This window comes from Syngnathus leptorhynchus, chromosome 21, assembly GCF_054491065.1.
Source record: "Syngnathus leptorhynchus isolate UIUO chromosome 21, UIUO_Slep, whole genome shotgun sequence".
Lineage (NCBI taxonomy): Eukaryota > Metazoa > Chordata > Actinopteri > Syngnathiformes > Syngnathidae > Syngnathus > Syngnathus leptorhynchus.
In genome coordinates, this window is record NC_141215.1 from 6737947 (window position 1) to 6759428 (window position 21482).

The following is a 21482-nucleotide window of genomic DNA, read 5'->3' on the forward strand; positions in this document are numbered from 1 at the left end:
CTGCTGTTTCCCTAAAGCACCACGACAAGAGAAATGCATGACAAATTGTTCCGATAAAAGGGAAGCTTCTGTATTGCAGTGATCAGTAGAAAACTCGTACACAGGTTGTTTTGGTTTTCAATATTCACAAGCACTCACTGAATTCACCCCAATTAATCATGTTTAGTCACGTTCATTGTATTGACCTGTTAAAAAAAAAAAAAAAAAAAAAGGTCCAAAAACGTTTTCAGATGTTTGTTTTTGAGCATTTTTTGTAACTTTGGGCAAGTTCGTCGTCTGCTTTCAGGAGCGGGGAACGGTCCGCCTCGCCGTCAGTCGCGGTGGGCGGAGCCGGGCGGCGTGATGCTGAAGACGCGCATGCCCAAGTGGCCGGCGATCTGACGGCTCACCCCCGTGAAGTAGCGCGTCAGGTCCACCAAGGAGATCACCTGAAGAGTTTATAGTTGTTGGCGTGAGAACAAGTAGGTTGAGCAAAAGCCAGAGCCTTTGTCCCACTCTGAAGCTTTAACAGGGCTCTATTTTGACTCATTCTGAAGTACTGACCGTGGCGATCCAGAGGACGACGTACTCGTCGACGAAGCTGTCGAAGAGCTGGTTGAGGAAGAGGAGCCCCGGGCCGACGAAGGCCGTGTCTGGCAGGTGAAGTTCGCTCTTGGTTATGTGCGCCACCTGCGTCGAGCAAAAAACTTTGTCGACCTTCCACGCGGCGCAGGAGTGTCGAGAGCAACCCACCACAAGCTTGTTGGAGAGCTTGGCGATGACCATGCCGAAGGCGAGCAAGTAGAAGCAGGGGTGGTGCTCAAACAGCTGAGTAGACGACTTCTTGAAAATGATGAAGGCCAGCGTGAGAATGAGGCCAATGTGCAAGCCGGGACTCAAACCTTTACTCGCACCGCCATTGAGAATGACGTGGAAGAAGTTGTGGCAAGCGTAGAGGGCCCCGCCGATGATGCCCATGATGGGGAAGACGTACAGTTGCAGTCCAACGAGGGGCAGCTTGAAGAACAAGACACAGATTGAAGATCGGCAAGTGGACAACCGCCATGCTGCTGAAGGAGCCCGTTACCGTGGTTTGCCAAAGGCTCACCCCACCAAAGGCGGACATCAGGTACATGATGATGATGGCAAACTGCACCTCGGTGACATCCACCCTGTCCGGGAGACAAAGCGGCTGAGGAGGACAAACGCAAGTTGCCGTGCGCCCGAGTCAAGGGTGGACTCACTCACAGGCCAAAGCGAAGCGTTCCTGACACGTAGGTCTGCCAGTGGGCGCAGAAGAACATGAACATCCCGATGAAGCCGCAGAAGAATATCCAGTGCGGGTATCGGCCGATGCCGCAGGAGATGCACGTACCCACGGCGACAAACACTGCAGCAAGATAACGCAAGACCTCAGCAACGACACCGCGGGGAGCCTCGAGGCTGGATCACGGAGCACCTGTGGAGACGGCGTCGCAGCCGTGGTCAAAATGCTCGTCGAGGGCCGATTCGATGTTGGTCCTGCGGGCCTGCTTGCCGTCGACGGCGTCCAGAGACTGGTACACGAAGAGACCCAGCGCACTCAGGATGAAAGCCCATGCTGGAGCCTGAAGGTAAGATTCCATTGACCAAAAATACACTTAATTCATGCGTGTGTGCAAACAGATCAAATACTTTGTAGTAGAGAGAACATTTATCGATGAATTGAATCAAGCGTATTTAACAAGGGAAACATGTCGGATCGGTGGTGGTGTGACATCCACGGGATTTGAAAGACTATTTTTAACGCAGAATTACCAATAGCGCTCCGTTATCACTGTTAATAAACTTTGTCCAAGGTCGCCTGGACTCACCTCCTCCGTGGCCGTGGGGCAAAAAAACACCAGCAGGAGCGTGGAGGCCATGTTGACCAACAGGCCCGCCATACTGAGCGCGTTGGGGGCCACCCACATCGGGATTTGCCGGACCAGCCAGTTCCAGTAGATCTGACACGCCGGATCCAGCAAAGAGCGACCCGAGGGGCTGTACTTGTACACCTCCAGCTGCTTGAGCTGCGCACTGGACAGCGGCTCCGAACACAGAAAGTAGGCCATCGTTTCTTCTTCAAAATGAAAAATGTTTGAAGCAAAATAATAGAGGCTACTGAGCCTGCATCCAGGCTGCTGGCCTTCTGTAGGTGACAGAGAAGAGGAGGCGTCAACACATTTTCCAGCGAAAGCTTGACAAGTCTCTACCTGTTTTTTATGACAACCTTGGTCGTCATCATTTACATGTCAATTAGGTGCAGGGGCACGCCGCATTGCATGAATTCACAGATGATGATCCCTCCCATCTATCAGGGAGACTTGACAAGCAGCCTCGACGGCAGGAATGCTTTTCGAGTGTCATTACCATAGCGCCACACCAAGCCCACGTTGTGCAATGTACCCATCAGTCGCTTGCACGAGCGCATGACAAGAGGAATGCATGAAAAATAGTTTCTTTATTACAAACTCCTACACACATATTCTTGTTAGTAAAAATTTGCCGTCCAGTTATATTAGCGAGCAGTGAAAAATGGCGGTTGTACAGTTCAAAACGAGAAAGTCACGTGTCATTTTCCAGAGTAGAAAACAGAACCTCAAAATATGAACGCGCTACCACAGAAGAAGAAATCCCATCAACCTGAATAAGCGCATCAGATTCGCCGGAGGAGAAATGTGTCAATCCCATCAAAGGGAAACTTCTCGATTGCAGTTCTCAGTGGAAAACACGTACAAAGTTTTGGTTTGCAATATTCACAATTATTATTCTTTTTTGTAATTACAAGAAAATGAATTAAGGCGAATTGTATACAATCACAATATTCATTATTAGCCCTTAAGGGAGAAGAAGTCAGAAAGCAGAAGAAATGGCGATGACATGAAAACGCTTTAAGTAGCCTGCTGACCAAAACACCTCACCGGAAATCTTAATCCTCCTCATTGAATCACCCCGATTGATCGCATTTAGTCACAGTCATTGTATTGACCAATTAAAAAAAACAAAACAAAAAACAACTTTGGTATTTCACATGTTTGTTTTTGAGCATTTTTTAACTTTGGGCACGTTTTTATTTGATTTCTTTTTTTCTCAGGCAGAGGTGATCACTCGGTCAAGGCTTGGGGTGCGGGGTCTCTTCTCGATGTCATCGTCGTCTGCTTTCAGGAGTGGGGAGCGGTCCGCGTCGCCCTCCGCCTCCTCCCGCCGGGCAAGCCGTCAGTCGCGGTGGGCGGGGCCGGGCGGCGTGATGCTGAAGACGCGGATGCGCAAGTGGCCGGCGATCTGGTGGCACACCCCCGTGCAGTAGCGCGTCAGGTCCACCAGGGAGAGCGCCTGAAGAGTTATTAGTTGGTGGCGTTAGAACAAGTAGGTTCTCACCAACCCGTTTCCGTAAGTTTTGCACAATCAATTGATTACGACACGAATGAATGAACGTGAGATTCTAATTCTCAAGCGCAAGACAAGGAACTGACCGTGGCGATCCAGAGGACGACGTACTCGTCGACGAAGCTGTTGAAGTACTGGTTAAGGAAGAGGAGGCCCGGACCGACGAAGGCCGTGTCCGGCAGGTGGAGCTCACTCTTGGTCATGTGCGCCACCTGCGTCGAGCAAAAACTTTGTCGACGTTCCGCACGCCGCAGGAAAGAAACGACATTTCAAGAGCAACCCACCACAAGCTTGTTGGAGATCTTGGCGATAACCATGCCGAAGGCGAGAAGGTAGAGGCAGGGGTGGTGCTCAAATAGCTGACTGGATGACTTCTTGAAGATGATGAAGGCCAGCGTGAGGATGAGGCCAATGTGCAAGCCGGGACTCAGCACGCTGGTGTCCTGTGCGGCGGCGGCAACGGTTAGATGGCGCCACATCACGACGCTATTCGGCAAAGCTTACCGCCACAGTGGAGCCGTTTTTACCCACGCCGCCATTGAGAATGACGTGGAAGTAGTTGTGGCAGGAGTAGAGGGCCCCGCCGATGATGCCCATGATGGGGAAGACGTACAGTTGCAGTCCAACGAGGGGCAGCTTGAAGAACAAGACACAGATTGAAGATCCGCAAGTGGACAACCGCCATGCTGCTGAAGGAGCCCGTTACCGTGGTTTGCCAAAGGCTCACCCCACCAAAGGCGGACATCAGGTACATGATGATGATGGCAAACTGCACCTCGGTGACATCCACCCTGTCCGGGAGACAAAGCGGCTGAGGAGGACAAACGCAAGTTGCCGTGCGCCCGAGTCAAGGGTGGACTCACTCACAGGCCAAAGCGAAGCGTTCCTGACACGTAGGTCTGCCAGTGGGCGCAGAAGAACATGAACATCCCGATGAAGCCGCAGAAGAATATCCAGTGCGGGTATCGGCCGATGCCGCAGGAGATGCACGTACCCACGGCGACAAACACTGCAGCAAGATAACGCAAGACCTCAGCAACGACACCGCGGGGAGCTTCGAGGCTGGATCACGGAGCACCTGTGGAGACGGCGTCGCAGCCGTGGTCAAAGAGCTCGCCGAGGGCCGAGCTGCTGTTGGTCCTGCGGGCTTGCTTGCCGTCGATGGCGTCCAGAGACTGGTACACGAAGAGACCCAGCGCACTCAGGATGAAAGCCCATGCTGGAGCCTGAAGGTAAGATTCCATTGACCAAATACACTTCAATTCATGTCTTTATTTATGGAGTCTTTTGCGAATGAGTTTCTTAGAATTGAACTCTGAAAAACATGAAACTCCCGAGTGCGCTTTCATCTGAACAAAGTTTTATCTTTGGGTTTCAGATTAAAAGGTGCATGCTTTTTATTGCACGGTGGCAAGACAGAAACATGTGTTTCGCATGAAGTGTTTGTTGCTTAATGAGTGATTAATCAATACAGATAAGTGTGCAAACAGATACAATGTGGACTTTGAGTGAGTAGTAAGAAACGTAATTAGCACTAAAAGCAGGGTGAACCGGTCCAGCGCGTGTCGTTTATCCAGGAGTAAAGGTGATGCCAGATTAGTGGCGTCAGCACTGCCGATGACGTCATCTGACGTGTCGTTTAGCAACTAAGCTAACTTTATGCTAAAGTACTCGCTTGTTGGGATCAACAACAGGGGCGGCAACAGTCCTCCGCATTGTCGTGTTTTGACATCCGAACCCCGCCGTCCCCCATAAGCGAGAGAGGCGGACAACCGCACATTCATGACGGATCATCGATCCTGACAAATAGATGTGATTGAGATCCAACCAGCGATCAATTAACAAGGAAGCACGAAATGCTCGTTTGAGACTTGTTTACACGTAACAGCGACTAAATCCCCGAATTAAACACAGACAGAAGGGATTTTCAATCCTATTTTGAACGCCGAACTGCACTCTGGTATTACTGTTAATAAAGTCTCCCAACGAGTTCATTCGACCAATTGATTGAAATGGTCAAATTCACATTGATTTGCTCAATGCGAGAACTTGATTCCGCGAGCGGGGTGTCTGGAGAAACTTTGTCCAAGGTCGCCTCAACTCACCTCCTCCGTGGCCGTGGGGCAAAAAAGCACGAGCAGGAGCGTGGAGACGATGTTGACCAACAGGCCTACGATAGTGAGCGTGTTCGGGGCCACCCACGTCGGAATTTGCTGGACGAGCCAGTTCCAATAGATCTGACACGGTGGCTCCACCAAGGAGCGACCCGAGGCGCTGTACTTGTGCTCCTCCAGCCGCTTGAGTTGCGCGCTTGACAGCGGCTCCGGCCACAGAAAGTGGGCCATCGTTTCTCCTTCAAATGGATCGTGACGAGATCCCGCAGGCTCTTAGGGAAAGAGGCTCAGACTCGGCTACCTTCTCGCGGCCAAGTCCAAAACATTGCAGTGCATTTGGCCTGTTGAGGAAGAAGAATGTGCCTAGGCCATTTGCAAGGCGGAACCATGAGCGGGTGATGACGGTTCGGACGAGTTTGAGGGAAGGACCGGAAAAGGGAGATTGGGCAGGGAGCGCACTTCCGCTACAGCGAAAAGTTTTACCGATTGTTTTGAAAATCTGCCAGTAACGGTAGGCTTGACCAAACGCACAAGACAAGTGACCACAAAAACGTTTTTAATGAACAGTGTTAGTTCTCAAAATGCGTATTGTTATGGTGGCTTATAATTGTTTAAAATAAATATTTATTTGACGTATAAAACCGAGTGTAAAATGAGAATTACTTTGTGTCTTTAGTATACTGTACACATACAGTAAATCCAAAATTTCCACGATATTCAAATTTAAGCAGAGTTGGAGACACACTTTCATTTGAAGTAGGAAAATAACTCTTCAGATATCCAGAAACAATGCCATAGTTAAAATTGCCATTTATTGTAATCCATGAGTCATAATTACAAAGGCATGCGCATGTTTACCGAGCTTCAATTTTTTTTTTTTTTGCCAGTCACCAATAATAATCCGAAAAATGACAAGATTTCATGCAGAATCAACCACTTTTTTTTTTATCCCATCCGCTTTGCCCTCTTCTTGAGTCATCGACACATTCGTTTAGCCAACAGTTTTCTTCAGAGACTCCATACAAAGACAAAACAAACATTTGTTTATACATGCCCCGCCCCTCAGAGTACCCTCACCAAAATAAAGAACATCGTAGTTTTGTATTTGTAATGTTTTCCACACATAAGCATAACAATAAGAGCTGCTGACATGCATCCGAGCTGATTGAGACGTACAAATAAAAAACAGAGGGTGACACAGCATGCCACACAAAGACCAGTGCGCCTTCCTCCTCCCCCCACCATCCACTCCTCCATCCCCGCATCCAGGCTGCTGGCCTCCCGTAGTGGTTGGGTGTAGGTGAGAGAAGGCAGGGGGTCACTCGTGGCAGCACATTTTGCAGCTAAAGCTCGACAAGTCTCTACTTGTCTTCTTCGACAACCTTCGTCTCCGTCATGTACTTGTCAATCAGGTGCAGGGGCACGCCGCGTTGCATGAGTTCATAGAAGGTGAACCCTCCTATAAAAGGGGGGACAATGTGGGAACACTCGTGAACAAAGTGGGAAGGAAGGCGTAGGTCGTCCCGTTTCAGTTCTGCTTTGCTCTCGTGCATCGTGAGCCCCAAACGGTCGGTAGCAAGCAGCATCGACGGCAGAAATGCTTTTCACGTGCCACTAAATCATAGCTTCACGCTCAGCCAATGTTTACCTGAAGCATTGGCCTCTGTGTGCTTACAGAGAACTTCAACTGGGGGTGGCAATAAGCGACACAACTTTTTGGAGAATGCTGCTTGTTGTAAAGTGAGTGGCGTTACATTTAAGGCTTCCACAGGCCATCCTCGTCCCAAACCGACGACATGCAAGTGGTGAGTAGTTTTACGATATTTTACTGTTTGATGTAGCGTTTAACTTATAGTTATGCTTTTTTTTTTTTTTTACTTTTTTTTTGCAGTGCATCTACAATGCAAGATTCTCTCAAAAGTAAGTCAGTATTACTTTTTGTTTGTGACTTAAATGGGTTGGTTTATTCCATCTTAAACTATTCCAAACAAAGTAGAACTGACCTGGGACACAAGCTGAGGCTTTGCACATACAGCCGCTTTGCCCAAGACAAAATCGTTGCGCACAAAAAAAAAAGAGTAACCATTTTGTTCGCTTTGCTTTCAGTGCTGTAAAACGTCCGTCGATGGCAGCCACGAGAGGACAAAAAAAGGTACGTCAGCTCTTGTTTCCGTACAGTTTAGCAAACAATTTACTCACCTCGTGTCGTCTGCACACAACACTCACGAGTCACAAAATGGCAACCGACGCAAATTACAAAAGAGACTTCGAAAGGAGTCCAGCCGTGAGGATTCATGCAAATCCCATTACGCTAAAATGGCCGCCGGGGGGACTTCCTGCAAAGGGAATAGCGGCCATAGTCCCAACCAGCAACTCAAAGTTAGAAGCAGGCTGACGGCGAGATGCATCATGAATGACATAAGCTTCATATGCCAGATCCATATGAAAGCTTACCTTATGTGAGAACAAACATTCATAATTCTTGAGTTTGGACTGGGGGGAGAGAGAAGAGAATATGGGTTAGCAAAAATGTTTACATGGGGTTACATGTGTGCACCAGGGGGGTGTACCGCTGTGAAAAACTTTTTTATATGAGGAGTTAACAAGTGAAAGTGGCACCACTGTGGATCCAAAATTGCTGTCAAGTCAAAGAAGTGAGGATGGAACTTTTTTTAAAGGTGAAATTTGACACATGAAATGACATTTAATCGCTACCTGCTGGTGTCGTTAGCACACCGTGAGCGGAATAACATTAGCTCGTTTTAAAATGCTTATGTAGGTAAAAGGTGTTAAAAAAAAAAAGAGAGCGAGAAACCTTTTGCTCTCAATGAAGTTAGCTTTTGGTTAACCAGCTACTGTATATTTAAATTCCAAAGGAGCCAACCAATGAATGCATGTATCTCTGAATGTGTTTTTTTTTTTTCTACAAAAACAACACATGATGGAGATATATGCTGTTCATTGGACATGTTGCTTGAGTATTTCATCTAGCTTCTGTGTTAAAAACAACAACAACAACAACAGATACTTACATTTCCTTAAACGGCAGCCATCTTTTTTTTTCCCCACAACACACATTTGAAACTGGACCCTACTTTGAACTGGCCTCCCGTCACTCTCTAAATCACTGGTTACTTTTATAAACGATTGTTTTTAATGGAACTGAAAGCTCTGCGTCCACGCTTACCCTTGACCTCCAGTTTACACTCCACCTGGGCTTCCCCCAAGTCGTTGCTGGCCCTACAGGTGTACATGCCGCCGTCGTAAGGGCTGGGTTTCCTAATCTCCAGCGTGCACACGCCCTGGTTGCTAAACATGCGGTAGCGAGGGTCCTCGCCAATGATCATCTTGTTCTTCATCCAGATCACTTTGGGCTACGGGAAGTACACAAAGACAGGGTTTGACTTGGCAGGGTCATTTTTGCGTGCTGGCTTCCAACTTGGGCCGTTCCTACCTTGGGGTGGGCACGCACGCTGCAGTTAAGAGTAGTGTTGTAGCCAGCGATGCCAAACGTGTTGATGAGCGGCTGCGTGAATTTGGGAGCCTCGTTGAAGTCGTGGTCGTTGAATTCAAAGATTTTCAACTTCATGTCTGCGGGTGGAAGAGTCAAAGAATGGAGTGGTGGCAAGTGGCCATGCGATCGAACTTCCATCCGAGAAAATTCTCTGACCTTCTTTGAGGATGAGGGCGCTTTTCCTGGTTTGGGTGGCCGACTCGCTAAGTCCACACATGTTCTCAGAGAAGACCCTGAAGTAGTACTCGTTACCGACCACGAGTTCGGTGATAGCGATGGTCATGCGGTGGTAGTGCTCAAGGCACGTGTACCATTCCTATGTTCGGAACATGAAACGTGTCATTGTGATGAGCAAACATTTGGCCCAAGTTCTCCAAATGTATGGCCTACCATAGTCTTCTTGTCTGCCTTTTGAATGGTGTAGCCTGTTATTGCCGCATTGCCATTATCTTGAGGGGCAGTCCAGGACAGAGATACATTTTCTCCCCAGACATCTTCGATATTCACCATCTGGGGAGGACCAGGGAGGTCTAACGATCACAGAAATGGGAAAAATGAGCCAAAGGTTTAAACGGCAGTGAACGTTTTTCTTTCCACGCTTTGTTATTTCCTCACCTATGATCTGGATGTCCATGTCAGCTGTGTCCTCGTGGCTTTCTACCTGCACCTTCATTTGATACTTCCCAGAGTGACTCCGTTCTGCTTTACGAATGAAGATCATGCTGTCACAGTCCGTGTTCCGAATGCTCACGGCGGCAGGATCAATGGGTTGACCGTCCTTCAACCAAGTCACTTTCGGCCTCGGTTTGCCCTAGATGGACGTCGTCATTGACTCATGTTGAATGATTCTGAGAAAAGAACTTAACCTTGACAATCGCTTACCATGAACGGCACCACAAGGTTGAGAGTTTCGCCAACTCGTCGAGTGTAAGTCTGCTTCAGGTGTCGCGGGAGGCGGATCTTGGGTGGTTCTTGATGCATGTCACAAAATTGAAGGCGTAACTTATCTTTGAGAAGCAACTTTCATTTGTCTTTGTTTTTTCCCCTGGCATTATTTTCCTTACCGATAACTTCCTTGACAAGAACGGCATGCTGAGTGGTTCGTGGCGCACTAGCTCCCGCAGCATTGACGGCCTTGACTCGAATGAAGACTTTCGAGTCGGGCTTCAGGCCTGCGATGGTGTATCTTGTCTTATCTATCAGTTCGGTGTTGGCCGGTACCCAGTCTTCAGCTGTCGCAAAAGAAACGTTGCATCTTTTTAGCCTTGAATTCTTTCAATTCCGTCAAGGATAGCCCAGTGTTTGCGGGGCAACGGGTCGCCTTACATCCTTCAAGACAGTACTCCACCAAGTACCCGTCGAGACCGGCGGCTCCGATGGTTTCTGGAGGACGCCACTTGACGGTCACTGTTGTGTCAGTCACGTCATCAACCACCAGCATGGTGGGCTCACTGGTCACCGCTTGGAGGAGGATGCAAATATCAGACTTTTGTTACACAAGCAAGATCAACACACGAGGACATGAGCGAGGCGCCTCTCTGTCTGCCAGCCTCTGCCCATTCTTTATTCAGAATCATTTCACTCCTACTGAACTCTCTCACCTAATCTCCTAAACCTATAATCCGCAGATGGTTTGGCAGTGGTTATAAAGACCTTTTTTAATATCTCCTTAAGCTCCTGCGTGGCCAATGAAAATCTTAGTTAAATGCTTTGGATGGCGGTGAAACGGGAGGCAACAGCTGTGTGCATGCTGTGCCGAGGGCACATCAAAGGCTTCTATTCAACCTGAACCAAACAAAAAAAGGCATGACATGCTGGTGACGTGTTCAAATAAGATAGTCCAGAGAAACGATGGCATAGAGAGTGCAACCGTTGTCCCGGAGGACATTAAAAGGGTCGTTTGGATGACTTACCCAGCGGGGTAAAAGCTTTGGATGGTTCACTGGGCTTGGACACCCCAATGGCATTGACGGCAAATATCCGCACTTCATATGGCACGCCTTCAATCATTTTCTTGGGTTCGTACGTTGTCTCTTTGATGAGGTCAAAGTTAATTCTCATCCATCTTGAGCTCTGCTTCTTTTTTCTCTCAATATAGTAGCCTGTGGGGGACAAACATACTTCACCTTTTTGCTGCGCAATAAATCTGTGAGGTAGATATTTGGACATTTACCTAAAATTGGTGAACCTCCATCATATTTGGGTGGCTCCCATGTCATGGAGCACCAATCGCCTCCAATCACGGGGACCAAAGGCGCCTCTGGAGAATCAGGGATGTCTGCAGAAGGAAAATGTGCTGTGAGCTTTTTGAGATTCCTTAAAGGCCTGCGATACGTTTTTGTCGTCATCTCTTACCTACAACCTTCAACTTGATGCTAGCTGAGGCTTCTCCGGCCTCATTTTGGAGGACTAATTTATAGTTGCCCGAGTCCTCGCGCTCCGTGATATCAATTGTCAGGCTCGTCTGGTCAACGTATGTTTCAGCTCGGACTCGGTTGCCCGCCTCGGCGATAACCTGAGACAGAGATGTGGGCGGCCATTCCTTTTAGACCTCCCGAAGTCTCGTCCACCCAGGCTGCGGACAAACGTTAGATACTGACCCTTTCACCTTTCATCCACACCACCTTGGGGGCTGGCTCTCCACTGATGGGGATCTCCAAGCGCATCTTGTTTCCAGCTACAACTGTCACAGTGTTGTCTATGAAGTTCAACCCCTCCAGGTGCACCTTTGGAGGGTCTGAAGAAAATTGTATACTCATTACTTGAGTATTTTCTGGTGTGTGTGATCGCAAGCCATTGAGTCTTATTGGAACGTACCAATGACATTAACCTTCGCAGATAGACTGTGTGAGTACCCCTCAGGTACAAAAGTGTAATCTCCAGAATCGTGAAGTGAGCTAACTTCAATTGAAAGTTCGTGAACCCTGCAAAAAAAAAAAAAACCTTGAAGTTATTCATTATTGAACACTTTCGTTTTTGTCGGTCTAACATTGAGGTCGTACCTATTTTTGTGTGAAATCTTGATGCGGTCGGTTTCCTGGATCAGCTGTCCGTTTCTGTACCATCGGCCTGGGACGTTTCCTGGAGAGATCTCGCATTGCAGTTTGAGAGGCTTGCCCAACAAAACCTTTGTATCCGTCAGGTCTTGATGGATCTTCAGTGGTTTCACTATTGACCAAGAGTTGAGTTCAGCTTACATTTGAAGAAAAGCGGTAAGAGCAAGTCAATGAAGCATCACTGTATACATACGGTCAACCTGTACATGAGCCTCTGATGAGCCACCAGAAGCCATGATGGAGTATGTCCCAGTATCTTCCAGGGATGCGTCGTCGATCACCAGGTAGTGTTTGTTTCCCTCGCACTTGACTCTATATCTGGAGCGAACCCCTGTTGGAATCTCCACACCATTCTTCATCCTGAGATGAGAAAGAGCTTCTAGTTTCCATGTTGTTCTTCTCCCAATTTTACACCATCATCTTACCATTTGACTGGGGCGCCGTCCTCTGTCACCTCACACATCAGCTCAATCCTCTCATTCACTGTGGTCGTCACGGGCTCGAGACCTTTTGTAATCTTGACCGGCAATTCTAATGTCCAGAAATGATGATAGCGCTGAAGAAAAGGCTGAGCGAGGTCCACCAAGGGTATTAAGGAAATGTTTGCTTGCAATACCTTTGACAAACAGCTCTGTGGAGCACTTCTCGTCTCCTGCTGCCACAGAATATGCCGCGTCGTCATTCAGAGCACAGTTGTTGATGACCAGGATCCTTTCTGTGCCCTTATGCTCAAAAATGTACCTAAACGTGATTCGTTAGTCAGCTTGGCCTAACAAGTTGCTTGAGCCCCTTTTACTCTTTGTAAAGTAGGGAAGTGTCAAATCATCCGTTTTTCAGCATGCATCGTGCACATCGGATCAGACAACAACGAACACAAAGACAAACGGATCGACTTACTTCCTTTGACTTAAGGTCAGCAGCGGTGCCAGAACAGGGCCAGAGCACACGGAGTGTGCAGGAATTGATTATGGCAGACAGGAAGGAGCATCAAGACATGAGACAGACAGACATAGACAGAGAGACATCATGCCTGGGGGTGGGGAGAATGACAGGAAGTCCTGGTGATGGAACCAGAACACAGCGGTAGCCTCCCAAATGGCTTTAGCTTGGCATGGCATTGACTTTGACTTTGAAATTAGGTTTCTTGGCAAGTCTTGCGTCTTATCTGTCCTAGGTGGCACACGCACTGAGGGCATTTATCTTCACTTTCTTGTTGTGTAATTCACTAGAACTTGACCTTATCTACTGTCATGTCAATGCGACGCTCAGTTAAAGACCTGTGTGGGAGGTACCGCCTTCTCCCCTGTACGGAAGCATACAAAAAGCAATTAAAGACAACAGTACGTGAGAGATTATCACTCAAATGTAGCTCTGCAGTCAAGGAAGAGCCACATTGAAGTCGAGAAGACATCTGCGAGACAACCGGAAGGACACGGTTCCACAAATGAATGGCATCGTGTCAAATGCGCTTCATTTATGTGTGTTTTGGGTTTGACAACATTTTCGTGGCACAGTAGGCGACATACTTGGGACTGGGACGGATCTCCACTCCATTTTTGTACCACTTCAGGTCGACCGTGGGGTCAGTCAGATCAACAGAAAAGCGGATCTTGCCACCTTTATCTACCTGATACGCAGGGTCCAGTTTTTTTGCAAAGGCTGCAAAATGCCAGGCGTATTTTCGTCAGCATTGGTCCTCTCTGGGTTTACAATGGCCGGAGTGATTCTTCGTTACCTTCGCTCTTTTTCTCCACTTTGGGAATCTTCTTCATTCTACGCAACAGGCCTCTCAGATCCGTTATACCATACTCGAAGGCGATCTTCTCATATTGATCCGGACGGGCGTTCTTCAGGATCTCCCACACGTCCACCTCGGGAGCGTCGTCCTGCTGTTTGTGCTCCCTGGGGGTGTTGGATATTGTGTGAGGGCCCACAGTCATGGGCAGGTGTTTGCAACACGTCTTGAGGAAATTCAACGGTAATATGAGATTCTATTTCCTCAGGACATGTCACACAAAAGGATGGGCTTCATGCAAAGTAAACCTGAGTTTACTTTGATCCTGGACATTTTTGGTCTAAATCCACCTCGTCACGTGTACGACAATCTCGTTGCATTTTGCTTACCATGACCAGGTTTTTTTTTTTTTTTTTTGTGTGGCTACCAACAAGTAGCCCGGTAGACATGTTCTGGTCCCCTAGAGTACATTTGGCTATTGGAATTGAGAACCATTTTTTTGCTGATTGCATTGATCCAGTCAGGGAAGCTCGCATAGTGTTAGAATCTTGGAGGTGGGTGTCAGATTAGATTTGTGAGCTCTTGGTTAGTCAACCAATCGACAGTTTGCGTTAAGAGAAATTTCAGTCAATTCTGTCTTTCATGGACATTCTTCCAAATGTTAGCAACATGAGCAAATGTTATTCCATTCTTACTCCTCCTGTTTATTTTCGGCCATGATTATGTGGAAAGCCGAAATAAACATGGCTGTATTTGCCTTGTATTTCTCACCTGAAATAGAACGACAATGTAGCGATAACACTATTTTACGGGCATCATTTCTCTGTGGCTCATCTTTAACAATGGGAAACGGTGCTCCAAGACCGTTTCCGTCATTGCTGACTGCAAGAAGGAGCCGGTCAGAATGTTGCTTTCAAATGAAGTGTTACCAAGCTACTGTACGCCAACACTCTTTGTTCGTCCAATTCGGGGAGACCCCGTCATGCTGGGGACTCGACCAGATTACAGTACTCACCCGCAGTAAGGTCTAATGCTTTTAATACCTATGGTTTTGGCTCTACTAACCTCTGTTGTCTGAATATGTAGGGGAAAAGAAGAGACAAGCCCAAAATAAATGGATCATTTATCTGGTCGTCTGTGCTTTAGCTTTAGCCTCCATTGTAGGCATCGTTGGGATTATTTGGAGCAACCAAGAGAAGCGTGCTAGACATAGGCTGGCCATTCCTAGGGTGGCTTCATACGAATCATTCTTTCAAAGCAAAAGAAGCAAAGACAAGTGGAAGAGAGGGCAACATCCACTCAGCGGCTGAGCAAATGATTCTCACCTATGTTTAAGGAGAGCACTAAAGTCAAGCTCCCCTGCATCTTCTTGGCCATCCGTGCTGTTGTTAACAAGGGAGAGATTAATACGGATATCGTGAAACAGGAAAAACAATGCTCAAAGTACAACACAAAGCCAACGCTCAATCAGCGTATTAGCTGTGAGCTAACAAGTGATTGGTTCTTACACAAGACCTCAGTCTTTGGTTTTGAAACAAGGCGCTTTGTGTAAGTCTCGCGTCCAGGGTGACATTGACGGCGCAATGGCATCACGCTGCTTTGTATTGCCTTCCGTACACATTGTTTGTGGGTGATTCTTAGATATCGGCCTTTAATTGTCTAAAGGCGCTTGAGTTGGATCGATTGTGTCAATCGTGTCGTACTCTACGCTTTTACGGGATTCTACCTTTGTGTTGCATACTGAATACACAATCCACAACCTAACGTCTTGCATTACCTCCTCTTGAAAGCAGATCGAATGTCGATACTTTGCGATCCCCCAGCTGGAAGACAGCGGAACAAGCTCACGGTTACTCGTCCATTGTCTTGACGAGAGGGCCCGCTCGGTGCTTTGACCCACCTTTCACTTCCAGGTCAAAGGAGCAGCTGTCAAACTTGTCCTTGAGGCTGACCTCGCACCTGTAATTGCCCGCGTAATTCTCCTTGGCCTTGATGATATGCATCTCAAATGTGTAGACCTATCCGAGAAGATAGCGTCAGAGAACTCCCCGTCTGATAGACGCCGGAGGCCAAGACCGACCTTGGTGTTACGATCAAAGATCTCTTTGAGCTGCAGGTGCTTTCCTGTCTTGCTGGCCAAGTCCATCCATTTTCCCTTAAACCACTTGATGGTGGGTTTACGGAGAAGGTCTTTCGCTTCCACTTTGGCGACAAAGGTGATGTCCCCACCTTAGTCAAGACAAACATGGGCATTATTGTGGACGTCGGGTGTGCACTTTCCATCCCCAAGCGTTCTTCACGTCCTGCTTACCGACTGTCACCGTGCCGCTCACGGGTCTTTCTGATAGCAGGGAGGACGTCGGCGGGTTCTCAGCTGGCTTTTCTGCCGGTGGGTTCTCGATGGGCTTTTCCAGTTCCTCTGGGGGTTGGGATTCACCCAAAGACCACACTGGTTCACATTAAGGACAAACACAGTTGTAGATTTTAAAAAGGAGCAAGTAAGTCAATCATTTTGGTCGGAACCACATGACAGCCGCCCACCTTTTGGTCCTAGCACTCAGACAGACAGGACGACACATTTGGACACGTTCTATCATTTACACCAGCAGCAGCAGCAGCAGCAGTTTAAGCGACATTGAAAGCATGAAATAGACATGGAGCAGAAAACTTACTTCTTATGATGTCCAACATGAGCGACGGAGGATCTTTATAAAAGCAACGCTATTCTCGATTCCCGAGTGTATGTAACAATATCAACAATGGCTAGTGACTGTGTCTACCACTCAATTACCTGAGTCTTTTCTCCCCATGGAGGTAACAGGGACGCTATCATCTAAATAAAGACAAAGAGAGATTTACAGCATCGTGGCGGGAATCGTACTGTAAAGTCCGCCGGAGCAAGCACACGTCAAGACAAAAAAAACAAAACAAAACAAAACAAGCGATTAGTTTTGTGGGGTGGGGGGAGTATTGATCATGAATTGTATCTGCTGTTTGACGGGAACGACTCAAAGGGCAAAATTGAAAGTGTAACCTGGAGTTAAAAGGTGGCTGTTAATTTGTTAGCAAGGGGACATCCCCACTTCTATCTGCTGTACACACCCCAAAAACATGTCTGCCAGCATGTTTCCTATGTTCTAATTTTATTTTAAGGGGGGGGGGGGGATATTTAGTGATTTAGGGAAGGTGACCGCGTTTGTCAGAAACTCTGTCATGGGACTGAGCAGAGGCATCTTACTAGGCAGCTCAATTGACAGTTTCTTGAGTGAATTGGCTTCCTCTGTGAAAAAAAGCACAGTCATCGCGGAAAGTGATCAGGCTAGGTTCACGTATAGAAATAGAATTCACTCGAGATTTGAGCAAAACGGATGACAGTCTTCCAACATGACCCATCGGAAAGGATAAAGGCTAATACCCACCGAGCAAGATGGTGCAAATCTCGCAAAACGGGTAAACGTCACGACTCACCTTTTCGATAAATCGCATCCATAGCTAAAGCAAATTCTTTCCGGTTTTACGTAGACCAAATACTTTTGGTCAATCTTGCGTATATGTTCCCATTTCGCTTCCGCCTAGGACACTTACCTTTCGCGCCTACCTTGACCTCCTACCACGCTGGTGCGCCCAGAGCATACCATCTTTAAAAACATCTTCACATTTGCGTGGAGAGAGCACGGCGGCACGCTAAGAACCACAAAACACCACAATCATACCTCCTCCACAGAGAACCCGCAGGCCCGGCATAGTGAATTAAAAATCGGAGAATACGTGTGAGGGACTGCACACCCCAAAGCAACACGTGACGTGAGTTGTGGTGGAGGGGAGGGTGGAAGAATCGAGGTGGTCAAGCTTTTACCCACCTGGGGGCGGAGAGACCTCCAGGGCAATCGCGGGGGGGGGCGAGGCACCGTTACTGTCTGGTGCGACACTTTCTGAACATGTGACAAATAAAGCGGCCAATGGATTTGGATGAGCACAAAAGCTTTTCAAAGCACGCGTGGTGCCGCTTGCACTCCCGTGTACGCCAAAAAGACAACAGCACACATAGTACACACATACTTGCTTACACTTTGATACACGAGACAAACACCAACAATGTCATTTCTGGCTTGCAAATTTGTATGAATGATGTTCCCCGGTTAACTATAGATGACTACCAAACTATCTTGCAAAGGTGAAGTCATCTTTGGGTCACCCCGTTTGAGACAGTGCTGGCTGTAGTTGTTCTGCAAAAGTCCCTGGGGTATTTTTAGTGAGGCTTTCGTAGAACTTCTCCCAACATGAGCCTCAAGATGCTGCGGCTCCAAGGTCAAATCCCAGCGGCGACGGCAAAATGCTCGTCGCTCGCCGCCCACCACCCCCAACCCCGCTCGTCCTCGCGTAGGCCACCCCGGCGCGTCAGCTGAAACAACAGTGAGGGATCAGCTGCTCTGCGACAGGAATGTTAGAGATGCTGACAGCTCGCTGGTTGTCACAGCGGCTACGTCCCGTATTGTCTACGAGAATCAACCTGTCTTAAGGTTTCAGAGTTCCTCTTTGGGAGATGTTGTCTGGTCTTCTCTTGCAAAGTCAGAGTCCCTTTCTGTCTCTCTACGCTAAGGCAAGGGGACGCCATTAGAACTGTTGTAGGTTTCGCTATCATACGATACTTTCTTTCTCAGATCCTAGGTCAGCAATGGCCAAATGGGTCAAAGTGGTTCCGTTCAAGCTACGGGTTTGTGGCTTCCTACGTTGGCCTGGATCTTTCTGTTTGCATGGGTTTTCTCTAGATAGTCCAGAGAATCTAGTTGCTACATATGGCCTTCCATCATCCAGTGACCAATCCAGGGTTGATTTTTGCCTCTTGCCCCAAAATCAGCTGGGAAGGATCCAACTCATCTGGATATGTTATTTCCAGTCCCTCAAAGATACTATCTGTAGGAATGTGCCCCATGTGTTTACCCAACCAGAGACAAGTCTGAGTCTGTCTGATCGTCGTCTGAAGGTGTGAAGTGACAAGCGGAGACCCGTCATCGCTCACTCACCTTCCGGCTGTCCGTTTGCCGTCTCATCTAAAAGGAGAAAAGACAGGAGATATCCATTACGAAACAGTTGGGAAGCATTTGATGTTATTTGGTTAACTGACTCCCAAAAGTCTTAAGTGATTAAGACGGTGGCACACCAACTTCTCCAAAAACCACAGACAGCCCACAGAACCACGGGACCATGGGCCAGTGCACAAAGGCAGCTGGACTTGCCTCTGCTTTTTATAGCTCCAGTTGTGGTCACCTAACCTTTATTTAGGTGTTTATAGTCTTGCGTAAAGACACATCATAAATTGCCAAATTCCATGCATGGCGACATGTTTTTATGGAGCTCAGCGCTCCACCCCGAGGTTTAGTGGAGAAGATAAACACCGGGAAAGTGATAACAAACATGAGATGGATGAACATGAAGGTTGGAGACCTTTGTCTGGCATGGATACACCACTAACTTGGATCAAAAACCTCATTGGTCCTGCATCATCAGATCCTTGGAGACCTCAACTCGGTTTCCTGCGCATTTGCTGACTGCGTATTGTCTTTTGAGGGCCGCTTCTCCCGTTGCCGTCTCATCTTCAGATATTCCTGAATTTGACGATTCCCTGTCAGCGTTCCTCCGCCACCCAAAATTAGCGACGAGGCTCGCTTCCAAACAATGCGTTTCTGGCTACCGCCGCGCAATCCTGCAGGGTCACATCATGCGGGCCCAGAACGAGGCTCATGGCCTTAGAGATAATGAGGGGGCAGAAAGGTTTTGTTTTACCTCCGAGGTCTCCCAGTTCAGCTGACAAGGTTGCAGGTATTTTCAGCTGTCGCCTGTGCTGGCGCTCAGACAGAAAGGGGCTCACCGAGGCTCCAACTGTTGCCTGGTTGCTTCTCCTAACATAGACCAGTCTTTGAATTCAAACGTCTGTCAGAGCCCTCATCAATCCCGCCGTCGCGCTCCTTTGGCGGAATTGGATGAGATCCCCCTTTTGCCTTATGACAAACTGTCTTGAATTACGAGACACGAAATGGAGGAGGGAGCCATCTTGGAACTCTGCCACAAGAAATACTGTATCAAGCGGCGGGCTTCTCGGCGAGTGAAACCCAAGACAAAGCAGCACGAGGTGAGGACAGTAGTTGAAGGAGGCAGTGCTTGGGGTCAAAAGGGGTGGCTGCCCTTTGAATAGCTGTGGGGTTGTCAGAACTGGTGCCTGGCCAGGAAGGGGGAGGAGGCTTGGGTGTCAGTGGAGGGAGGGAGGGAGGGAGGGAGGGAGGGAGGGAGGGAGGGAGGGAGGGAGGGAGGGAGGGAGGGAGGGAGGGAGGGAGGGAGGGAGGGAGGGAGGGAGATGGCAGGGAACAAGGGATGGGGATTAAAAGTGAGCTCATTCCAAACTATTCCAGGGACAAGAATCTTGGCCCCCCGAGAGGTACTCTGTCGACCCATCATCTCCTGTTGGCATCCAGAGTGGGTGGGTCGGGGGGGTCGTCTAAAACAACAGCTGGTCCGACCCATTTGAAGAACAATGCACATTTACAGTATCTGCCGGGGGATGTTATTATTTTGGGGTGATGCTGGTCGCCGATTGGATCCGTGGATGCGCATGGGAAAGTCACCTTTGTAGCAAATTCTCAGTGAAGATAAATGGCTTATGACGCAATTCAATGCCACAGATGTCTTTACAAACAAAAGCCAAAGTCTTGTTTTAATGAGGCCAATTAATGCGATGAAAAAAACACGCCCTTTCTAGTCATACTAGTCAATGAGCACTTGTCACTCAACCAGGATCTGCACTATTTACTTGCTCCGCCAGCTCATAGCATCCCCTCACACTTTGAAAAGAAAATCTCAATATCGTTTATGTATAGATAGTCTTCTGATAAATCACCGGTCCTCGAGGGGATGGCAGCTTTACGAGGGAAAAACAAAACACATCAGCTCTCCCTAAAGTTTTAAATGTACTCTTTACGGGCATATCTGATCTGCTAATGGAGAAGGTAGAAGTAATAGCATCGCATAACGACAGACAGGCGTGGATTAAACAGGAATGTGGATGGACGTGATATTGCCAATGACAGATGTCTTCCAAAAGAGGGGGCGGGACCACGGGGATGCTTTTAGACGCGGTGTCTAGTTTAATATGGACTTTGCCATGAATCATCTGGGAGACACCTGGAGCAACTTTGTTGATCCCGAGTCCGACCACCGTTTCTGCAGGGACGCTGCTCAACCGATGCATGCATCGACCGTACAACACCAAAACCCAACCCACCGCCGTTTTTTTTTTTGCCCCTAAAACACTCGGCCGGTGTTTGTCGTAGTCCCTTCTGCAGCCCTACCTTTCTTCGGGGGCTCTGGCATCTTGAGCCGGGTCCCAATTAGAGCGTCAGGCGGTCAAGAAAAAAAAGCGCAGCTTCCGAGCTGTGGAACTCAACGGCAGGTCGCCGGGATGAGGCGCGGGGAGTCCACCGGCAAGGGGGAGGGGGGCGGCAGGTAGAGCGAGAGAACGTCGCTGCACTCGGACGAGAGTGATGCGAGATGAGGAGAGCACGGTGGGTTACGTTTTGGAGGTCTTGGCGGAGGGGTGGGGGAGAGGAGGAACACTGACCCATCCAGGGGGGGGGGACATGGCTTTCAGGCCTTATATAGATAGATGGCACGCTCCTCCTCTC

At 48.3% G+C, this 21482-nt stretch overlaps 2 protein-coding genes, 1 long non-coding RNA gene and 1 pseudogene across 7 annotated transcripts in view; 1 reads left to right on the forward strand and 3 right to left on the reverse strand.

Moving 5' to 3' along the window:
• Nucleotides 1-176: 176 nt before the first annotated feature.
• On the reverse strand, nt 177-2174 carry LOC147040457 (cholinephosphotransferase 1-like; annotated as a pseudogene). Its single transcript, XR_015063133.1, has 7 exons — nt 1737-2174; nt 1439-1652; nt 1228-1369; nt 1067-1151; nt 733-996; nt 544-669; nt 177-428 (listed from the first exon to the last, which is right to left on the reverse strand). The product of XR_015063133.1 is annotated as a cholinephosphotransferase 1-like (transcript).
• Nucleotides 479-21482, forward strand: part of LOC147040458 (uncharacterized) — a 28152-nt gene continuing 7148 nt past the window's right edge. The window contains exons 1-6 of one of the 2 annotated variants that reach the window (XR_015063134.1): nt 479-1592; nt 1818-3366; nt 3455-4619; nt 7179-7306; nt 7393-7421; nt 7608-7653. This is a non-coding gene — a long non-coding RNA (uncharacterized LOC147040458). Of the gene's footprint in view, nt 1593-1817; nt 3367-3454; nt 4620-5441; nt 6013-7178; nt 7307-7392; nt 7422-7607; nt 7654-21482 lie in introns of those variants that run through there. The other variant, XR_015063135.1, reaches the window with a different exon arrangement.
• Nucleotides 2443-5935, reverse strand: LOC147040459 (cholinephosphotransferase 1-like). The gene is made up of 8 exons (XM_085902366.1): nt 5493-5935; nt 4466-4613; nt 4255-4396; nt 4094-4178; nt 3892-4023; nt 3672-3830; nt 3474-3599; nt 2443-3333 (listed from the first exon to the last, which is right to left on the reverse strand). Exons 1-8 carry the CDS (start codon nt 5730-5732, stop codon nt 3217-3219), a joined length of 1149 nt encoding a protein of 382 aa, XP_085758492.1. The 5' UTR covers nt 5733-5935; the 3' UTR covers nt 2443-3216.
• On the reverse strand, nt 6041-21334 carry mybpc1 (myosin binding protein C1). 3 transcript variants are annotated; one of them, XM_085902360.1, is made up of 29 exons: nt 21150-21334; nt 18831-18857; nt 16598-16639; nt 16118-16255; nt 15887-16035; nt 15707-15824; nt 15584-15629; nt 15132-15188; nt 13807-13973; nt 13598-13730; nt 12688-12812; nt 12497-12602; nt 12265-12431; nt 12018-12183; nt 11833-11939; nt 11616-11752; nt 11371-11530; nt 11189-11293; nt 10929-11117; nt 10342-10476; nt 10080-10247; nt 9898-9986; nt 9631-9826; nt 9406-9545; nt 9172-9331; nt 8956-9092; nt 8689-8875; nt 7956-7994; nt 6041-6960 (listed from the first exon to the last, which is right to left on the reverse strand). In XM_085902360.1, exons 1-28 carry the CDS (start codon nt 21169-21171, stop codon nt 7975-7977), a joined length of 3393 nt encoding a protein of 1130 aa, XP_085758486.1. In that variant the 5' UTR covers nt 21172-21334; the 3' UTR covers nt 6041-6960; nt 7956-7974. The 3 variants fall into 3 exon arrangements, with proteins under 3 accessions (XP_085758486.1, XP_085758484.1, XP_085758485.1); XM_085902358.1 differs by lacking the exon at nt 7956-7994; XM_085902359.1 differs by lacking the exons at nt 7956-7994; nt 16598-16639.

Excerpts from the sequence above, each read along its gene's own strand:
- LOC147040459 (XM_085902366.1), bottom strand. The coding sequence starts at position 5,732 with ATGGCCCACTTTCTGTGGCCGGAGCCGCTGTCAAGCGCGCAACTCAAG. Across the intron at positions 4,397-4,465 it reads CTGCGACGCCGTCTCCACAG|TGTTTGTCGCCGTGGGTACG; the intron begins GTGCTCCGTGAT and ends ATCTTGCTGCAG. Across the intron at positions 4,179-4,254 it reads GGAACGCTTCGCTTTGGCCT|GGTGGATGTCACCGAGGTGC; the intron begins GTGAGTGAGTCC and ends TCTCCCGGACAG.
- mybpc1 (XM_085902358.1), bottom strand. The coding sequence starts at position 21,171 with ATGCCAGAGCCCCCGAAGAAAG. Across the intron at positions 15,189-15,583 it reads CGATCTGCTTTCAAGAGGAG|CACGGATGGCCAAGAAGATG; the intron begins GTAATGCAAGAC and ends TGTTAACAACAG. Across the intron at positions 13,974-15,131 it reads AGTGCTCTCCTTAAACATAG|GGAGCACAAACAGCAGGACG; the intron begins GTGAGAATCATT and ends CAACACCCCCAG.